Raw genomic sequence first — 20000 nt, forward strand, 5'->3', positions numbered from 1 at the left:
ATCTGTTCTTCCTCCTGACTTTATCCACAAACATCACAGAGAAAAACGCTGGATGTGGTTCTACTGACCAGAGTCAACCAGTTATTGTGGTTTGTGGTGATGCAGAAAACTAGTTCCAGCCGGAGTTTAATGTGAATCTGCAGAAACAGTCAATAAAGAACAAGAAAACACCTCAGACAAACAACAGCAGCTTCTCAGGAACTCACACTAAATAATCAGAAATCAAATCAAATCACAGAAATGACTGATGTCATTCCATTAGGGTGAACCGCCGCGTTCGATTATTGCAAGTTGTAGACGGATCCTCATCACCTCACTTTAGGACTACAACTGTTGTAGTCCTAAAATTATAAGAGCTAATTCTGAAAAAAATATAGCAAAGTAGATAAAGTTGACCACACCCACAACCTGAGCGCCCAGCAGCTCACCGTCAGACTTTGCTGCTTTGTGTCCAACGTTGTCGTCATGACGTTATTTATTTTATTTCCTAACTAATGACTCATCCGCGCTGATCCAGTATAAACTGAGGGAAGTGACTTTAACCAAAAAAGTAACAAACAAACTAGAAAAGAAGTTTTCTGCTCCCGCACTTAACTAGTCAAGTGGACCGGCGGAGCGCGGACTTGCAGCTTTGTGTCTGAAGGGAGGGGGGGGGGGGGGTGCTTTGTTACACATGAGCGGTATGCGTGGGAGATTTAAGACTGCAATCCATCCCGCAGCTCTAAGGGAACGAGCTACCGAACTCAGAACCAGGTCTAAAAGTGTGTGTCTGAGCACAGCTCGGACCGTCAGCACACACACAGCAGCTTTGTTTGGGGCGGTGTGAGCTTCAAAGCAGAAATGTCGCTCAGTCCTTAGAAACCGTTCAAACAATCACGTGTGTTTCCAGTCGTGTCCCGACTAAATAAAGGCTGATGTTGTTCCCACATGTTTACGTGCAGCCAGGATGCAGATTGCAGCGCCACCCAAAGCTAATGTTGTTAGCCCGTGTTAGCATACTGCTAATTCTGGCTTCTTTCCGGCTCCGTTCTTCAACAGAAAAAGCACTGACCACACGGATTAAAAATAAAATGATGAGTGAACAGGCGCTTCTTAATAACCGTAACATTAATAAAAGCACGTTTAGAAGATCGTCTCGTATATTACCGAGCTGACATGTCTATGTATGTAGCCGCTCGGCTGAACTTGTACACACATGTAACCACAGCTTAGGGTGTTGACTCGCAACGTGGCGGGGGCGTGGCATCGCGATGGTGTCTCTCCATCGTGAGGTCACTCACCCATCACGATGGCCATCGGCACAACCCTATCATCTTCTAGTTCTCATGTACAGATGAGGTCATGGTCCACCATGTTTGGAGTTCTTCACTTTTGTAGTTATTGAAAAATATTAGAACGAAAATCACTGAAAAGATTTGAACAAAACTTTTCAAGGACCTAGAAACTGCATTTTTAATTTTCCTGGTTTTTCACGACCCTACAAACCCTGCAGACATGACGCCGTGTCTGATGCGTCACGTTTGGTGTGGGGTGACCATTTAATGGTCAATGTTCCTGTCAAAAGTGGTTTTGATAAATGGCGTATGCTTCTTCTTTTAGGCCCAAAGTGTTTAGTCACATTTACCCATAAGCACATCCTCACACTGATGGCGGCTTTACTGCTAAACGCTGCTGCCGACCTACCAGGAGCAATGAGGGGTTCAGTGTCTTGCCCAAGGACACTTTGACACATGGGAAAAGCAGTACGGGAATCCAACCTACAATCTTTCAATCAGAGGTCGACCACTCTACCTCTGCACCACAATCATGTGATCGACAGGTGTGAAAGATACAAACCCAACCTTCAAATGCTTCAATCAGTGAAAAAAAGAGTTGAGTTTGTCTGTTTTCTGTTTCAGCTGCTCTGATGGACGAAGGCACAGAGTGAAATCAGACATTCCTCCTTTTGGTGAAACACAAAGACACTTTGGCCTTTTTTCAAACAAAAACATCTTGGAAATGAAATGTGGATTCCAAAAAGGTTTTTCTTTGGTAAAGTATTTCTCAGGTTTGTTAAGAGGAGGTAAAAGCTGCAGAAAAAAACTAAACTCTTCATTTCCAAACATCATTCAGAGTAATCCTCTGTTCCAAGGTGTTTTAGTGGAATCAGGTCGTGTGCTGTGAAACGCACAAAGACTGTGTAATTACACACAGCCGTCAGTCATCTGCCAACAATCTATTCCTCTGTCCTCCTCCTGACCGACCAACAGGTCAGTCTGACATCCGGATGCTTTCCTGCAGTAAACCGTGCAGAAGTTTCTCCAATACTGTCCGTCCGTCAAGCAGCCGTCATGCGCCATGACCGTCTTTAGTTCACTTTGGTAAAAACAGACCAAACCCATTTAGGGTTTCTCAAACATGTCAAACAAACCTCTCTCTGTTCCTACAAACAATTCCTCATCCCACTCCTCAATATTCCCATTTGAACGTCACATTTTCATCTCAGATACACCGCTGATCAATATTGATAAACTGGCTTCAACAGAGGAAACTAGATCTGGGTCAGACCAGAACCTTCAGAGGAAACTAGATCTGGGTCAGACCAGGACCAGGAGGGTTATTTTGCGCGGATGTGTCAGGAAGCTGAAACGTCAACCAAACGCTCAGATGTGAGTGACGTCTGGATAAAGCATCAGCAGAACCTCACCAAAGTGGCTGAAGGAGAGTTTGGAATCTCTGAGGCAGAAGAAGGAGGAATTTACCTTCCATTGGAAGACAAAGCTGCAGAAATGTGCTTTCAAGGATCCAACAAAAAGCCCAGATACTCCAAACTGGGATTCTCCTTTCCAGCAGGAGCAGCAGACAGCTTGGATGGACTTCCCACAGAGAGCTAATGAGAGGTGGAGGAGCACAGCCGTAAAACACAAATGTTACATGCTGCCAACAAATGCATGCAAAGCTGGGAGCTGCAGCAGCTCCCCTGCTCTGTCTTTGTTTACCACAGGCCCTGAAAGCAGCACGCTCTTCACAAACAGCCACAGTCTGCTCCACCCAGCTGCTGCTCAAGCTGCTGCTCCGACTCCATCCAAAGGTCTGCTGTGAAGCTTCTCCCTGTTTGTTTCTCTTTAACAACATGCAGAAGTTATAAATGTTTGTCCGACTCTGCAACCAAGCTCCTAACTTTTGGAAGCAGATGATGATGAGGAAAGTCTCCTTCAGAGGGCAAAGGTGAGAGAGCCCCTGTGCTGGGGAGTGTTTCCGGGATGGATGAAGGAATGGAAAAAAAGAGGGAGAGTCCCCAGACATCCCCACCCCCAGGCCAGGACCGCCACAGGGGCCCCCAATGCCAGAGAGCAGGGAGGCACAGGGGGACAGAGACTGCAAGCTCCAGCCCAACCAGAAGAATAGCCCCCACCACGCCCGGTGCAAAAAAACAATTTTTCCAGAACTGGAGAGGAAGGCTTAGAGTCCCGGTCCAGGAAAAGCAGAACTGAAGGAACTGAAGGTGTAGAGTGTTCCACCTACAGCTTAGAACCTCTGACAATCAGATTAACCCTCTTAGATGACCCCCCCTTCCATTGAGGTGTTCTCCCTACCATGACAAAGGTGGATAAAGGTGGAAAGATTTCATGTAATCCATGGACACCAGTGAAGATCACAGATCATTGAAGAAAAAAGGTTCAGAGCACTGTTTAGTGGGTCTAGATGACCCACCTCCCAATGTTAAAGACCCTAGGACAGAACAAGGGTTACAGCAAACCAAGCTTTTCTCGTGCTTCTCTCCTCTTTCTAGCTGGTTCGTTTATTTCTGGCTCTTTCTGTCTCGTCTCTGGATGCTGGACTCAAACGACTGGAAGCGTTGTGTTCACTGATGCTGATGGCGCCGTCAGGAGCAGCGTGAACACAAACAGGCCTCCTCTGTGGAGCACGGAAAGCCCTCATTCCACTGGAGGAGCAAACACTCACACTGCAGCTCCGAGCGGCTCCAGTAATGACCCCCACATAAGTGGATTCTGATAACAGCTCTGAATGAGTCCACACTGTCTCGCCCCTGCAGATGCATCACCTCTCCGTTCCCTGCCTCCACCTCTCACACCTCTGGAGCCTCCACCTTGTTTCAGTAATGAGTGTCAGAGCGGCGGCTTGATTACTGCAGAGCTGCTGCTATCTGTGCTGGGCCGCCCTCTGTCCGTGTCCCCGTCCCTGAACCAGAGGCCTCAGCCAGCAGACCATCAATCAGCGGGCCGCCACGGGACCTCACGTAATCACAGAGGCTGTTGGTGTGTTCTGAGGCCACAGCTGTGGGGACGTATCAACCTTAATGTGCCTAAAGCCTTTTCCTCCCAAATGCAGCTTCACTAAAATAATCCGCCTCCATTAAATTCTGATGTCCCGGCCTCATCGGGTCTGTAACCTCCTTAGAGGTCAGTTTCTCACAGACGTCAGATCACACCTCTGACCAACAGAGACAGACGTCTACGGAATCAAAGAATTCCTCCACATCACAGTCGTTTCATCACTGCACCACTTTAAAATCGACCTTTTAAGCAAAAGGTGTCATTTCTGACACCAAAACCAGAAAAGACATTTTGGTACAAATCGTTGATGTTTGGCTGCTTTCAGCTTTCTGGGGAACATGTCAATCATGTTATGAAGGATTGTTCTTCTATTCAGTGGAATCTGATCTTCTTTTCTCCTTTTAGCGTTTCTGTAATCAACACGTTTCCACTGAAGTGTTGACTTTGTCTGCTGCTCTGAATCCATCCGTCCACGTTTAGAGCGGATGATTGACATGAAGGTCTTAACATGGAAACCTTTGGGAAACTTGTTGGGATTTCTACACATTTGTAGCAGAAACCCCCCCAAATGTATGAAGTTGTTGTTCAGCATCCCATCTCCAGCTTCCACTGATTCCCTCAGGTGTTGTTTAGAGCAGCAGGTTGAAGATGACGTCCGGGTTCGGGGCCTGTGGGTGTTTAAGCCCAGTGGACCATGTGGGGGGGTCGCTCCCTACAAGGTTGCGCATGAGCACCCCCCCCCCTCAAAAAAAAGTCTTGCCAGTCTCCCCTGCTGCCCCCCCCCCTGCAGATTTCCTGGAGTAAAACCTCCCATTTCCACGTAAAGTTGATGAAATCTGCGCTAGAGCGCCTGCTATCGTGTCAAGTTGCTGCTATGACGACCGTATGTTACCCTCTCTGTGTAAAACACGGGGGGCGGGGCTTAGCCTCAATGCAACAAACTAACTGCTGCTTCCTAATAAATGCATAGTTTTTCATTTATGAAATTAATCAACTTTACTGGATTTTATGAAAAGTAAAAGGAAAGTAAAACAGGAGTCTGCATCTTAGTGAATCTGTTTCCATCATCTTAACTCTGGTGTTTGACAGACAGAAAAGTCTTTCCAAGGTTGTGGAAAATGGACAAAAGATCAAAGCAAACATCAGGTTTAGAAACAAAAGAAGAGAAGAGGAAGAAAAAGACTCCAAGGATAAAGGAATGCAGGCGGCGTCCAAACGTAACCCTCGCTAGGCGCCAAAATCGACCACATTTACTGTTGGAGGAGTCAAACTTGGAGCAACATTTGGATAAAGAAGGTTTTCACTTAAACTGGTCTGGTTAGCTTTTTGGTGGATTTCATCTAAGCTTCTCTGTTCTCATATCCAGTCAATGCTTCAGATGCAATGTTCACAATCGTTTGTCTTTTTATTCAGCTTGATGTCACACTGACGCACAAAAACAGAAGAATATGTCCTTTAGTTTCCATTGATGTTCATTCATGAAGCCAACGGAAATGACTGGAATTTATTCTTTCCTGATTGCTGTCAGGGTTGGATTCAGATCAAGAAAAACAGAGAAATGTGTCTGTTTTTACCAGAAGCAGCCTTCAGGAAGAAAACACAGACTGATGTGTGTTATGTGTTGACTAATTTACTAGATTCAACTAAACAAGTATGTTTGGCTTCTGTGCTTCATAAAGTAAGAGAAATGTTACATTTTGTTCTTGGGTTTGTAAATGCAGGCGGGGCTGGAAAGGGGGGTGAGGGTGCCCTCCAGTGTTTCGCCCAGGGCCTCAAACTGGCCAGGACCGCCTCTGTTCAGCTGCAGCCCAGGATCAGACGTTTGAGTGACAGTTTGAATCCCAGCAGGGAGTCTGCCGCTCTGCAGACAGACAGACAACTGTCTGCTGAACTTCTGTTATCTGCAGACAGATGGAGGCTGGACGACTGACAGATGTCTTCCAAAGTTAGTTAACCCTGACAGGCTTAGAAGGATGTAGTCATGCAGCAGAGCGCGTGCGCGTGCACGTACGCAAGACAACATTTCGGAGGGTCCTGGCTCACAAATGTTGATTTCTCCTGAAATCCACAGAGTTTCAGGGAAAAGAGGCGGAATGGCTGCAGAATCTGTTCACCTTGAAGGTGAAGCAGAGAAGCGGGAGTTTTTTTTCCCGCTGAAACAGAAATGTTGCTCCTCCTGATCCGCGGAGCAGCGGCGCGTCTCTGGCTGAGGTGCGCCTGGAGGAGGCGCTCCATCTCCGAGCAGCTGATGGAGGAGGCACCGTCAGCGCGCAACAGCCTCCCGGGGTCTGCCGGGGGCATCAGGGGCGGGGGGGGGGGGGGGGGGCAGGAAGAGCAGCACTTGCTGCACCTTTGGGGCTCGTGGGAAGATCGGCGCGGCGGACCCCCGGTCTCTTTGCTCCAGACGCAAACTGGCGGGTCTCTGCGTTCAGCGCAGCGCGTCCGGCAGGGCGCGTCTGGACGAGCGTTCGAGTCCAGAGTGGTCGGACCTCCGGGGATCAGGACCCGCTCAGAAAAGTCACCGCAGCCACTCGTGAAGATGTCACGCAGCGCGGGACCGAGCGTGCGGGAATACGGGGTCTGACGAGCCGCGCGGGGGCAAAAGGCGGGAAAGCTCCTACCTGCTCCTGCTGCTGCGCCGTCTTCGACGGAGCGCCGCTCTCCTTGGCGGTGGTCATGATCCCCGACAGCGGCAGGAAGTGTTGCTGCGCCTGCGGGATGGAGGAGACGGTGCGGCAGAGCGGGGGGGCTGCGGGGACAGGAGGCGTGAGACGCGCGCGCGGCTCCGACAGGAGAGACGGGCTCTGAGGAGGAGGAGCAGAGGAGGCGCGCGGCTCTCCTTTAAACGCGCGATGCGGGTTTCTGCGTGAACATGCGCGCACATGCACGCGCACGGAGGAGGCACAGAACAAATCATGCGTGTTCTGGTAACGCGTTTTGACCCACGCGCGGAACTCCAGAATCAACTTTAATCCGATTCTTTCTTTTAATTGAGATGAAAAAAGCGCGTCAGAAGCTGAGAGCGCGTGCAAAAACAATCCGCCTTTGATGTCTCCTTTCATGTTGGGTCTCAGCTACACATGAATGCAGCACAACTGCTGCGAAAAGAACAGAGAAGAAAGAAAGGGAGCAGATAGTTTTCATCGAAGTTTCCCCCAAAAAACAAACATCTTTTTTTGTGAAATGAAGCTTCCTTCATTTCAAAAGTTCATCAGCTGAAACCAAACTGTTGCTCACAAATGTTGACCTCTGACCTCATAGCTTCCACTTTCATCGCTTCACTGGAACTCATCAGTTAGGTTTCATAAAGCATAAATTATTGCTAAAAAGCGTAACAGTTAATATGTTGCATGAATTTGACAAAAAATGTTGGTCTGATTCAAAGAGATGTCAGCCAGAAGGGATTTATTCTGAAACTGACAAAAACAGACAAACCGTCCTTTTACTCACATTTTAAACTATTTCCTTGTCATAGTTTGATTTCCTGGACATTAAGCTCCTCCTCCTCTCTGGTCTAACCTAATTTCCGGAAACACGTCTGATGTCACTTTTATTTAGACTGAAAGCAACAATAAACCAAGGCCTAACTAGTTTCTGAGTTTGAAATCCAAACCTGCAATCCTTTAATCAGACGGATGAGCTGCAGCTAAACTCACAAACCGACAGGAATTCAGGCAAAGACAGAGATTAGGAAGAGAAATACAGATAAGCTCTTTGAAAAGAACCTTCAAGAAAGTTGGAGGGGTAAGCTGTCAGAGCAGAACCTTTCAGAAGCATCCGGGTCGGACCCACAGATGAAGCAAAGCTTCCGGACCGGTCAGAACACAACAGTCCGGCCTGTAAGTTCTAAGTCTCATTGTCACCTTTCCTTCGGTTTGCTTCGCTTTCACACACGGAACCAGAACCAAAGAGTGAAGCGGGCCGAACCCCCTGAAGACGTCCAGCACTTCCATCAGCTGGTCAGCCCCCCCGAACCCCCCCAGGTCTTCAGCTCTTATGTGATCCACGCCTCTTCAAAGGCATCCTCGGTTTTCCTCTGCTAATCCAACGCTGATGTCACTTCCTGTGGTTCTCCTCCGTTCATTGGTCCACACGAAGTGAACTGAACCCGAGTCCGTTTACAAGTGAACAGAGACCAGAGACTAGGCTGACCTGCACCAGTTTGGCTGGGCTTCCAGACCTGTCAGAGGACCCCAACCCTGCTCCAAATCCAATCTGTCAGAGAAAGGCCGCCCACAGGGGTGGAGTGAAGCACCAACTCCAAGGAAAATGCTCTTTTAAAACGTTCTTCTAGCATTTTCTGACGGTGGAGGACATTTGTAAAGAAGTAAGTAAGTCTTCAAACTGCATTTCTGAGTATTTCTTTATTTAAATAGTTGTGAATCAGGAGCAGACAAAAACATGCCCTATTTGTAACGTAAAAATAAATGCACTGGGCGGGGCCACAGTCTTCCTGCTCCGCCCCTTTCTGATCCTCCACCTGCAGACAAGTTGGCGCACTATAAAATGCGTTCTCCATTTTGTAGTTTTGTATGAATCTACAAATCCAAAATCCAGTGCACTGGAAATTTCCCAGAAGTCTCTGCGAAAAACCATCCATGCTCACAAGATCGACCAATATAGACCACAATGCACTGCGTTTTTTTAAACAAAAAATGGATTTAAATGTATTTTTTGGATAAACCATCAACATTTTTATCTTCAGAGGACAGTGGACTCATAAATAATCGTTGCAAAACGCTCACATTAATTAGATTTTAACTTCGTGAAATCAATGACATTATATCCGCCGTTAAAAATTAAAAAAAAAAGTAGTGAGCATGTTGCTTTCATAATTCAGGGCTCTATTTAGTGCTGCACTCTATAGTTTTTTGATTGGTTAGGATTAGGGCGGGAATTCGGACACAACCACAGATTCGTGAAGGTCTTTGTTTTCCAGGTCTGAGCTGGAATCTGGATCAGAACTGGACGGATGGATGGATCTGATGCACCCCTAATGTTAGGTTGGGGTTGTGAGGGGCTGTAAGCTAGCAGTAGAGAGTGTAAACAAAGAGCTCTCAGTTATGGATGATGAGAAGGGGGGCGGGGTTGCAAAGTTGCTGAGTTGAATTTCTGCCACTCCTGCCGCTCTGCAGAAACTATGTCCTAGAAAACGGCACAGGCGGTTGAATTTTGGCTAAAAGCGGCATCATGAAAAGACCATGAAAATAGGTCAAGAGAACCGGAGTGGACTTTGACTTATAAAAAAGCATGGAAGGTTTCTGAGTGGGTTTCTTCTCCAGCTCACTGATCATACGGACGTCTGACATTAGTTGATGTTCTCTCAGGTTCATGAGCTTCAGGAGCAACGGGAAGCCCAGAAAACACCTCATCACGCCATGGTTATCCAAAAAGGAGCGTTTTTTCCTTTGTGCTTGAGTCCTGGCAAATGAAGCTTTAAACTTTCCGTTCATCGTCATCAGAGTAGTTCCAGAAACATGATCCTCAGAGTGAGATCTGTTAGAAGAGAGCAAACGTGTTCGTTAAATAAAGTTTAGCCGCTTTGAAGCCAAAATGTGAGAGTGACGCAGAAACAGTGGCGCTGCAGTAAACCTGAACCGGCTCTCCTGTCGTCAACATTTCATGATAAGAAGCATGAACACGTTGAATTAATTACATCTGTGAAAGGTGTTGTACAATCCCCATTAAACACCAGGAGGAAATGCTTTGATTTGTTCTGAGATGTACTTAGACTTAATTAATACCCTACTCTCCAGTTTGACTCCTTCCACTGCAGGTTTGCAACTGAATGTGCTTTTAATTAAAGCCAGGTGGAAACTGGAGGAAGTCAATTACCTGGCAGTCTCGGCTGAATTCTGGTGTTGCTTCATGTGTCCAACAGAGCATATCAGCGAGAAAAAGCCCGTTTGTGCAGAAGCAGAACCTCAGAGGAAATGAGCTTCAGATATTTGTGGATAATCTGAAAGTGTTCTTAGAAAATGTAAAAAAAATGCTTTAATGCTTTATCCACACAGGTACAAAGGTATCAGCGGTTTTTAACGCACTCTAGAGAAATGATGAATCCATGATCCTTAACGGCGACTGTGGATGACGCCGTTTTACCGCCAACACCGTGAAGAACAGAACAGGAACGGTCTGATGGAATGCTGAAGATGCTAACCTGCTGGATCAGGCTACATTAACGATGCTAATCACTGCTATGTGAAAATACAAGCAGTTAAAGTGCTATTATCAAAAAAACCTTCAAAATAAAAGCTCAAGCAACTAAAACAGTTTTTCATCTTTTCTCTGTTTTGTAAATTCACTAAACCACATTCAGACTTTAGATTCCTCTTCATCAGAAATGACCCCTGTTGGTTTAACACAAACTAAAACCATATTAACATTGAAGCTTTTTTAATGAACGATCAGATTAACAAAAGTTAAAAACAGAACATGTTAGACACGTGATTACCATGAAATCACAAAACAGAGCAGCTGGTTGGAGATGAAACCGTTCTGCTGTTCAGAGTGAGACCTGAAATATTCAAACTCACACCCAAATGTTCGCTTCTTTTTTGGCTTTCCATGACTTCTACTTCTGATTTAGATGTTTTTTATGGTTTTAGTAGCGTATACATTATTTGTTGATGTCAAACCTCTTATCCTCCAGTACTGTTGTGCCTAAAGCAACAGTTGCTGTTGCATCAGCTACAAATCTGCGTCTCCTCAGGGTCTCAGGCTTTCAAAAACCATCCAGTAGCAGAAAGTTGATCATTAGTTTGCTGTTTGAGGGTGCGGTGCAATTCCAGTTACATTTAAGTGCAATTTAATAATGGCCCCTCCCCTACTGAAACTCTCACTGTCTCATCTGTGGTCTGACCCGCCTATGAAAGGTTGCTGGTTCAGTTCTCAGCAAAGGTTTTGCTTTAATCCAGTACCTTTGAACGCTACAGCTGCTAATCTGTTCCAAGCTGGGAAGTCTCTCACTGTCTTCAGATTATCGTTCTTCTCCTTCTCTGGCGGCATTTTTGACCAGCAAACCAAAAACAGCCGTTTTTACAGGTGGGTTCCAGGTTCTGATGAAACGTCGCTGGTTTCACTGGAAAGTTCTTTTTCAGAAAAAGGAATCAACAGTTTCACTTCCTCAATGTGCCAAACAGTCCTGTTTTGCATCAGGAAGCTTTGGATCTTCAGACTCTCTGGTCTGATCACAGCAAACGCATCCAGGAGCCAAAAGTTTAGGCTTTATTATCACAGAAAGAGGTATTAATAGAGGTTTCTTTGTGGCAGATTTCAGTGGAACTAAATCCCTTTACATCATTAAGAACCACTGAGGTCCAAAAGAAAGTGGCGCTCAGACCAGACAGCAGTTTGATGAAACTGAAGATGTTTGTCAGCTCATCAGGAAAAAGCAGTGAACCATCCAAAAACCAACCAATGACTGAGTTCTTCATTTCTGAATGAGACATAAAGACCGTCACCGTAAACACTGCTGTTGTTTTTACAAAGCTTTCTAAGCAAACAGCACAGAATGGAAGCTTTTCTGTCTGAATTACTAGACTAAACTTTTCTTAGACGTCATAAATCTGATCCTCTGGAAACACATCCAACGTTTTTAGCGTTTTCCACGTGCATCTCTGTCAAAACATCGCCATAAAAGCAGCTTCTAAGAGCCAATCGGCAGGCTCCAAACTCACGTCCATTAACCACGACGGTTGAGGTCAGAACACGGCAGGATCTCCGCCTCTGTAATGTGTGCTCACAGCGCTGATGAAGAGACTTTACATGAGTGACGTGTCGACCCCCCCGAACGCCCAGAGCCAAGCTCTCATTTCTGCAGCATCTATTCCCTGCCAGAGAGCAGAGCCAAGCACTTTTGCCTCATTAAAACCTCCATTCAATCAATATTTGTCACCATTGAAAACACAACAGTTGAAGCCATGCTTTGGCTCTGACGGACTGCAGAATGAAAAATGGATCAATCCAAATAATTGCATTGTTTTACAGGCGTCTCTAATTAACTCGGCCACATTCAAGAGAGTTGGGCTGCTTCAGTGCTGTCAGGATGTCTGGACCCACAGCAAGGAGAGGTGGAGGAGAGGTGGAGGCTTCATCAGGAAGGAAAGGTGCTGAGAAAAGGAAAGATTGGACCTGAAAAGCCATTAAAAGTTTAACTGCACTTCCTCTCTGACTGAGAGCAAACCCAGGTCTGTCAGGCTGAGTTTGGTGAAACAGAACAATCTTTGCTGATTTGACTTGGCTGTGGTTCTGCTTTCATTTGGATATTTTAGTAAATAACTTGTATTTATTGTTACATTTAGTGAAAATGCTTTAGGGGGTGAAATGAGGAACGACAAAGCCCAGTTCACACTGATGTCCTCCACATTGACTGTAATGTCTGACAGCTTTGCAGAGACGGTGGTCTCCATAGATTCTGGTTCTGCCTGCACACATCCATATCCCCAAACTGCACCTCAGTCCCCACAACTGCAGAGAAAATTGAATCTAAAGGCCATTTGGAAGCCGTAGCAGCTCGTCTCTGTGAGAGCACACTGTGTCAGGGAGAATGGCTGAAGCTTTCCATCAGCTTGATTCCATTCCTGTGTCAAAGCCTTCAATGAAAGCAGCCCCCAGTGTGAATGGAGACGAAACCCAGTGGATCCATACGCCAATGTGTTCAACACCACAACAGGATCTTTGATGTGATTTAAGTTTCTTTCTGGTTTGAAGTTTGGTCAGGAGGAAGAAGAAGCGACTGCAGAAGGCGTTTCATGTCATTTAGAGACCGCTGCTGCATCAGCATCACGCTGAGCGCTCTCATTTTCCTCTTATTTGTCTGATGGCGAGCAGATGAATATTGGGAAGAAGCTACTTCTTCTGCAGCTCCTCCCCTTCCTGCTCCGCCTCTCAGGCTGTGAAGCGTCGCCATGCCTCCTCACGTGAATGCTGCTTGGCACACACAGAGGATGCATCAGCATGCGCTGCTTCCTCCTGTCGGCACACAGGGCTCCACGCCAGCCATGACTCATCCGCCTTCGCACCACTCAGCTGTGAAATGTCAACAGAGCCAGATTCCACAATCACGGCCTGTTTTCAGCATCAGGCCGAGGAGCGCGTCTGTCCATCAAACTCAGAATTCTCCTCAGCATGAGGAGGTCAGAGGAGGTCAGTCAGGACTCTCAGGAGGAGGTCATGGTCCTCAGGATTCAGACAAACAGACCCTGAAGTTAAATGATGGACCTGTGTTTTTTATAGAGGTCGGTGTTAGTGGCATCCATGTTAACCCTTTAACACTGGAGATGTCTCCTAAACAACACACACTCTTTGACGTACCGTTACTCTGACCGTTTACACGATCAACGTGTTCAAGATCTGTTGGATTTCTGTCAGTTGTGTAAATGGTTGAAGAGTTTTGGTTAAACTGAGATGGTGAAGCTCCGGTAAAGGGTTAAACATGAATTAGTCTTTACTTTCAGACCCACTTTTCAGTCAGAGCTACAAATGATTTAAACATTTTCTTAAAGAAGTCAGGCGGACATCATCACGTTTCTGAAAGGGTTCATTGTCATGACAACAGCAGCTGCCTTGCTCATTAAAAAGCTTTTGCTCTGAGATGCTGGGAGCCAAACTTTTGTCTTATAAATATTAAAATACCCTAAAAACACGATAAGCCTGAGCATTTCTTTCTTGAAAAGAAGGAAAGAAAATAATTCCAGTGGGACAAACCCATATTTGTCATGAAAAAATGTGATCAATGACGGCGTCTGCTATGCTTTTAGAGGGATGATAAGTGCGTGATGCAGAGAAACATCCCCCTTTCAAGCAGCAAGACTTCCTGCTCGGCATCAGATAGCAACACACTTCCAGAGCAGCACCTGCTCACACATTTAGAGCCGCACTAAAAAGCCAGCACAAGGCTAACACATTTCAGCACCAGGAAAAAGGACAGCTCTCTGTACTGAACCCAGAGCCATCAACTGCCCAACGGTGCTGAAATAGATTTCAGCACCAGTAAATGGACAGCTCCAGCTGAGCATTTTACTGTCACAACTGGGACTCCTTTCAAAGCGAAGTGGGAACCTGGAAGGAAAAGCATCGGCCCAATGGGCTTCTCCCCCTTTGGCTGGACTCTGAGAGCAGAAGCTGGGAGCAAACAATCCTGAATAGGCCTGAAATGTCATCAGGCCCCCATCATCATTATGAATGGATGTTACTGCAGCCTTTTCTTTATAATAGCACATCATCTCTGGGAAATTACAGCATTCAAGGACTTTCTGTGGATGAGAGGAGGACAGTTTTTCAGTGGGGGGGGCAGACTAAATCCAGATTTATGCAGCTTTAACATTTAATGGGGGGGGGGGGTTACCCACGCTTTCTGTTCCATTAGAGAACATGTGCCGTTAGGAGAAACGTCACAATCCTTCACCTTTAGGTTTGCTTGTTTATCTGTCAAAAAGCATCATTTGGAGCAACTTTTAAGGCTGTTTGCTTTCAGACTGAATCCATCTGGGTGTTTCGTGTCTGTCAGTTCACAGAGACATGTTGGCCTAAGGCCTTGCTTGTATGTTTCTGTTGTTACTTTGAGCCTTTCTATTGTCGATGGGCTTCGTTAAGCAGAAACACAGCAAGAGGACAGATTCTCTGAGCATCTCTTCTCAGGAACTGCGCTTCACAAGTGGATGTTTAAAGTGGTCCTTCAAGCTGATGAGCTGAAGCCAACATTCAACAATCAGGAGAGTAAAAGGCTCAAATCAGGGGCTCTGCCTTTGCTAAATAAGAATTTAAACTGTTCAGCTGGGACTGTGTGAAGAACATCCTGGTCTCTCTGGAGCCGAAGACTGATCCACAAAAACCAACAAACGTTTGATGTTGAGAGTAAAAACCAGGAAAACAATAGCAGCAGATGCAGATGTTTGGCCTCAGACTTCTGCAGCATCACTTTGTCATTTTGTTTTCTTAAAGCTTTCCTCAGGAGTGTGTTGGAAAAGTACAATGAAGTTTAGAATGAGGGAAAGCTTACAGGAAAAAGGAAAAAGACAGAGTTTAGTGGGAGAACCTGACTGAAGGATCTGATGGCTCTGATCCCTGGAAAACCCCGCCTGCTTTTTCTGCCATCAAACTAAATGAATTACGCTTCTCCTGAAAACATTCAGCTGGGTCCGTTCATGGAGTCATATGGTCGGTTTCACTGTTAACTTTATTGATAATAAAACACTTTCATAATGTTTGGGGGCTTTATTGGGGCAGATTTGTTAGTGCTGATGGTAAAGGTCAATTCTGTGGTCTGAGCGGCGGCACACGTCCAGATCACAGCTTTACCATCTGTGTGCTCCTGCTTAATTTCAGCTGGTAAATAATCAAACCTTTGTAGTCTGCAATACGACGCATCACTGACACAAATGGTGCATCAGCCCTGAGAAAACATCTGATGCTTTTACCCTCTGAGAGTTTTCATGTGGTCGACTGGGAATGGCTTTCTAACTGAGAAATGACAGCAGTGAGCAGAAACCTGTAATTTTCTGTTGTGTCAAGAGGGAACTTCTTGTTTTTAATGAGGAAGAAATTGAAAGGTTAGAAAAATGAAGCAAATGAAAGAGTCGAGAAAAAACCAGCATGACCCTCAAGAATAATTACGGTTTTCTGACTCACTTGGTGATGTTGTTTTCTTCTATTCAAAATGCCACATCTGAGACGGCATGGCTGTCGAATTTGAGCTGGAAGCGGTTTTCAAAAAAACAACAACAAAAAAAATCTGAAATCTATCAAGACCCAAACAGCATTTGGTCAGTTCTGAGCAGAAACAAATGCTGCCTTGTGATTGGTCAAACCTTTCAAAGGCGGGAGCGACTGTTCTCTTAACGCACCAAACAGACGGATGGACACAGTTTGAAAATCAAGTTCTATGTTCAGAACTGGTTCTCAATCTACATAAAAGCAGAGTTAAGACACCCCCCCCCCCCCCCAATATGAAAAAGCAGTTATGTGGCAAAACAAGCTTCATTCATAAAGACAGCAGATATGAAGCAGATACATCCAGAGATTCTCTTTTGACTGTGAAAACTAAACTGCATCCACTGCTGGCCTGACTGTTCTCTAAGAATACAGCTGTGAGAGGAACCAAAAACACATTTTCAAGATTTTTGACTGAATCCAAATGACTAAAACAACAAACCCATCTTTGAGTCTCTGTGGACCGGCTGTGTTATTTCAGTCCACCAGATTCTCCATCGTGGTGCAAAAACTCACAAAATGGAATAAGAAAGCATTTGAAATGATGAGTTTAGCTGAATCTCCTTAAAAAAGTCAAACTGTTTCAAGCTCATTTGTAGCATTAAAGTCCCAGGAAGACATTTCTGACCCACTGAAAGCAGCTAGAGGGTCGTGACGGCAGAAATGTGTCATGTTTTGTTTTCTTGATGATGGAGGAGACGGTTCACCGCAGAAAGGCTTCATGAAATGCGACGGCGCATCGCGGCACAAGCTCCTAATGACCCGCGCTGCAGTCTTTATGAGGAGAGCTGTCTGCCCCCCCAATCTGCTGGAGCTGTTGTCCCGGACTATTTCAGGGATCATAAACTGTAATGGTTGAACGCCACTGAACCAAAGGAGACATTTTTCATGCATGTTAACTTCATTGTTCAACGATGGTTTTCAAACCGAGACTCTTTGTATCTGACAAACACAAAGCTGAAGCGGATGGGAGACCTTCATGTTTTTGGTCCTTAAGTCACATTTAGATCTTTAAAAAGGATCACACACACACAGGGACACACACCTTCACACACACGGGATCAAAATGTAAAAAAAGTCATGACCAGATCTGAACGATGTTTCATCAAAATGCGTCAAACATGGAGGTGGCAGTTTAGTTTCTGCTTCTGAATGACTATTAAACCGTGAGATTTGGTTCCTACAGCGACCCGACAAACCACAGAGTCCAAGAACACAACGACGTTCCCAAAGAAGCAGAAGATGCAAAGAAGTGCTGGTCTCAGCTGACCAGGTCAAAGGTCACCATCCAACAGTCAGAGAGATCTCTCCACATCATCAGGTCTTCCTCCGTTTTGTAAGAATTTCTCCCCCAGATGAGAACCAATCACAGGTTCGGTCTTCCAGCCTGGTGCAGGTCTGCAGGTATTTGTTTGTGGTGTCCTCAGACAGCTCTTTGGTCGTGGTCACAGTGGAGTTTGGAATGTGGCTGTTTTAGGGTGTTGACAGGCGTCTTTTAGAGTGGTAACCAGCGGAGAACCAGCCAGAGCGCCTCAGCCGTCTGCCTGAACTGTGGCACAGAAGAGTCTACAGCACCGCTTCGGTCCGACAGAACACGACCCTGCAGGACAGACACGTGCAGCCTCCTCACATCCAAGAAGAACCTGAACGTACGGTTCTGAGAAGACGCCTGTGGAGGTCTGACTTCAGAACATTTCTTCTTCTTCTTGAATTGTCAAGTCTTTCACACAACCCAGAAGTCCGCTGGGTAGGCGGTTCTGCTGCTCTGCGGCCGTGATAAATCACGAGCCAGAGGAACATTTGTCACAGCGGGCCACTCGTCCTTTCATCACACAGGTTTCTCCTTCTCCCCCCTCACCTGTTCCCCCCCATGCCGGTTTCATTCCTCACAGAAAAGCTGTGAATTTATCACTGCCCCGACCGCGGTGCTGTTAGCTATGCCCTTGGGTTAGTAATGGGGCGGGGGGTGGGGGGGGCAGCGGTCGCTGCCGGTGCTCCTTCACCTGCTGGAAGGAGAAGCTGGAGGCGTTTCTCCAGGAAGGACGGGGCGCCATAGATATGTGCCACATGGAAGGGGTGATTTATACCCCTATAAAGGGCAGAAGTGTTGGAGAATGGACCACAATAGATGCTGAAGACGGGGGGGGCTTTTCCAGAGGTTCTGGTGCCCCTCCTCCAGCAGTCATCCTCCTCGTTCCCTAACGTTCCAGCCTGGATGGATGCGTTGCAGCTGAAGCAAAGACGACCCCAGCAGACAGGAAGTAGCTCCGCAGACGTGGAACGCCCTAAAGATGAAAGGAATGATCTCAGAGCAGCTGCTGATCCCAGAAGTAATTATGGAGGGAAAATGCAGACGTGCAGCCCGACTGCGCAGGAGTCCCGGTACGAGCAGCTGGGGGGGTGGGAGATATTAAAGGTGAGATGGTTGGCGGGGGACGCTTCCTCCAAGTGGGCAATAAGATAACTCATTAAAACTTCTCTCTCCAAAGACACAAGATAAGCGGGGGGGGGGGGGGGGTGTTTGACAAAGACAAACCAAATAACCTGGATGGAGCAGATTCCTGCTAAAGATCAGCACGTCTGTCTAGCATGCAGCGCACACACACACACACACGGACACACACACACACACGGACACACACAGACACACAGACACACACGGACACACACACACACACAGGGAACCGGACACACACACACCTACACACACACGGACACACACACAGGGACACACACACACGGATACACACACACACACACACACACACACACACCGACACACACTCACACGGACACACAGACACACGCACAGGGACACACACACACGGATACACACACACACGGACACACACACACACACACACGGACACACACACACACACACACACACACGGACACACACACAGACACACACGGACACACACACAGACACACACGGACACACACACACACACGGACACACACACACACACACACACGGACACACACACAGACACACACGGACACACACACACACACGGACACACACACACACACGGACACGGACACACAGACACACACGGACACGGACACACAGACACGGACACACACACACACACGGACACACAGACACACACGGACACGGACACACAGACACGGACACACAGACACACACACACACACACGCACACAAACACACACACAGACTCTGTCTCGATGGACATCATAAAGGTTCTTTCAGAGACGAGGAGTTCAGGAGCTGAACAGCAGAAGAATTTCAGAAACTCTCCCATGAAAATAGAGTTTTTTGTTTGTTTTTTAACCACCTTGTAGCATTTTTCTGATGATGAACTATTAGTATTTCTTTATTCAAACCATTGTGAATCAGGGGCAGATGATAAAAACCTGGTTCTTGCTTAGCGGACCACACTCTCCAGGCTCCGCCCCTTTCTGATCATCCTCCCGCAGACCAACAGATCCATGAAGGTCTTTGTTTTCCTGGTCTGAGCTGGAATCTGGATCAGAGCTGGACGGACGGACAAATCTGATACTGATCACCATTTTTGTTGCACCGCTAACGTTAGCTTGGATATGTGAGGAACTGTAAGCTAGCGGGAGAGTGTGTACACAGATGGATGATGGGAAATGGGGCGGGGTTTCTTCTGCTGCTGTGCAGAGACTATGTCCTAGAAAACCACAGGTTTTAGGATTCTGTCTAATCAGAATGAAAGGACCACTGGGAACGTTTTGGACATAGATCTACAGTAGGGGGAGTGGGTCACACGCTCTGAAAAAAGAGCACAAAGCCCTTCAGGACTGACTGGAAGCTAAAAGCTTTGCAGAGGGGTGGGGGGCAGAGGGGTGGGGGATGCTGGTATTTCTGTAGGTTTTCCTGGACATAAAGGTCTCTGAAGTGACCGCTCCACATCTCAGATGGACCAATAACAGACGAGCTTCCTGCTGCGCCTTCGGCTGTCACGTCTGCCGCTGGGGGGGCAGTTTTGGTCTGAAGTCATCCTCACTTTGATGGGT

The 20000-nt window shown here is 46.6% G+C and overlaps 1 protein-coding gene and 1 long non-coding RNA gene across 5 annotated transcripts in view; one reads left to right on the plus strand and one right to left on the minus strand.

Moving 5' to 3' along the window:
• The window catches only part of LOC101155808 (dipeptidyl aminopeptidase-like protein 6), a 230066-nt gene that overhangs the window by 105600 nt on the left and 104466 nt on the right, over positions 1 to 20000 (minus strand). Inside the window, exon 1 of one of the 4 annotated variants that reach the window (XM_023950256.1) lies at positions 6899 to 7108. The exons of the other annotated variants lie outside the window; for them this stretch is intronic. Coding sequence (XP_023806024.1) covers positions 6899 to 6955 — 57 coding nt within the window. The 5' untranslated portion in view covers positions 6956 to 7108. Of the gene's footprint in view, positions 1 to 6898; positions 7109 to 20000 lie in introns of those variants that run through there. 4 annotated transcript variants of the gene reach the window in all.
• Positions 7194 to 10549, plus strand: LOC110017288. The gene is made up of 2 exons (XR_002292651.2): positions 7194 to 8604; positions 10292 to 10549. It is a non-coding gene; the product is annotated as an uncharacterized LOC110017288 (long non-coding RNA).

This window comes from Oryzias latipes, chromosome 20 (assembly GCF_002234675.1).
Source record: "Oryzias latipes chromosome 20, ASM223467v1".
NCBI classification, from domain to species: Eukaryota; Metazoa; Chordata; class Actinopteri; order Beloniformes; family Adrianichthyidae; genus Oryzias; species Oryzias latipes.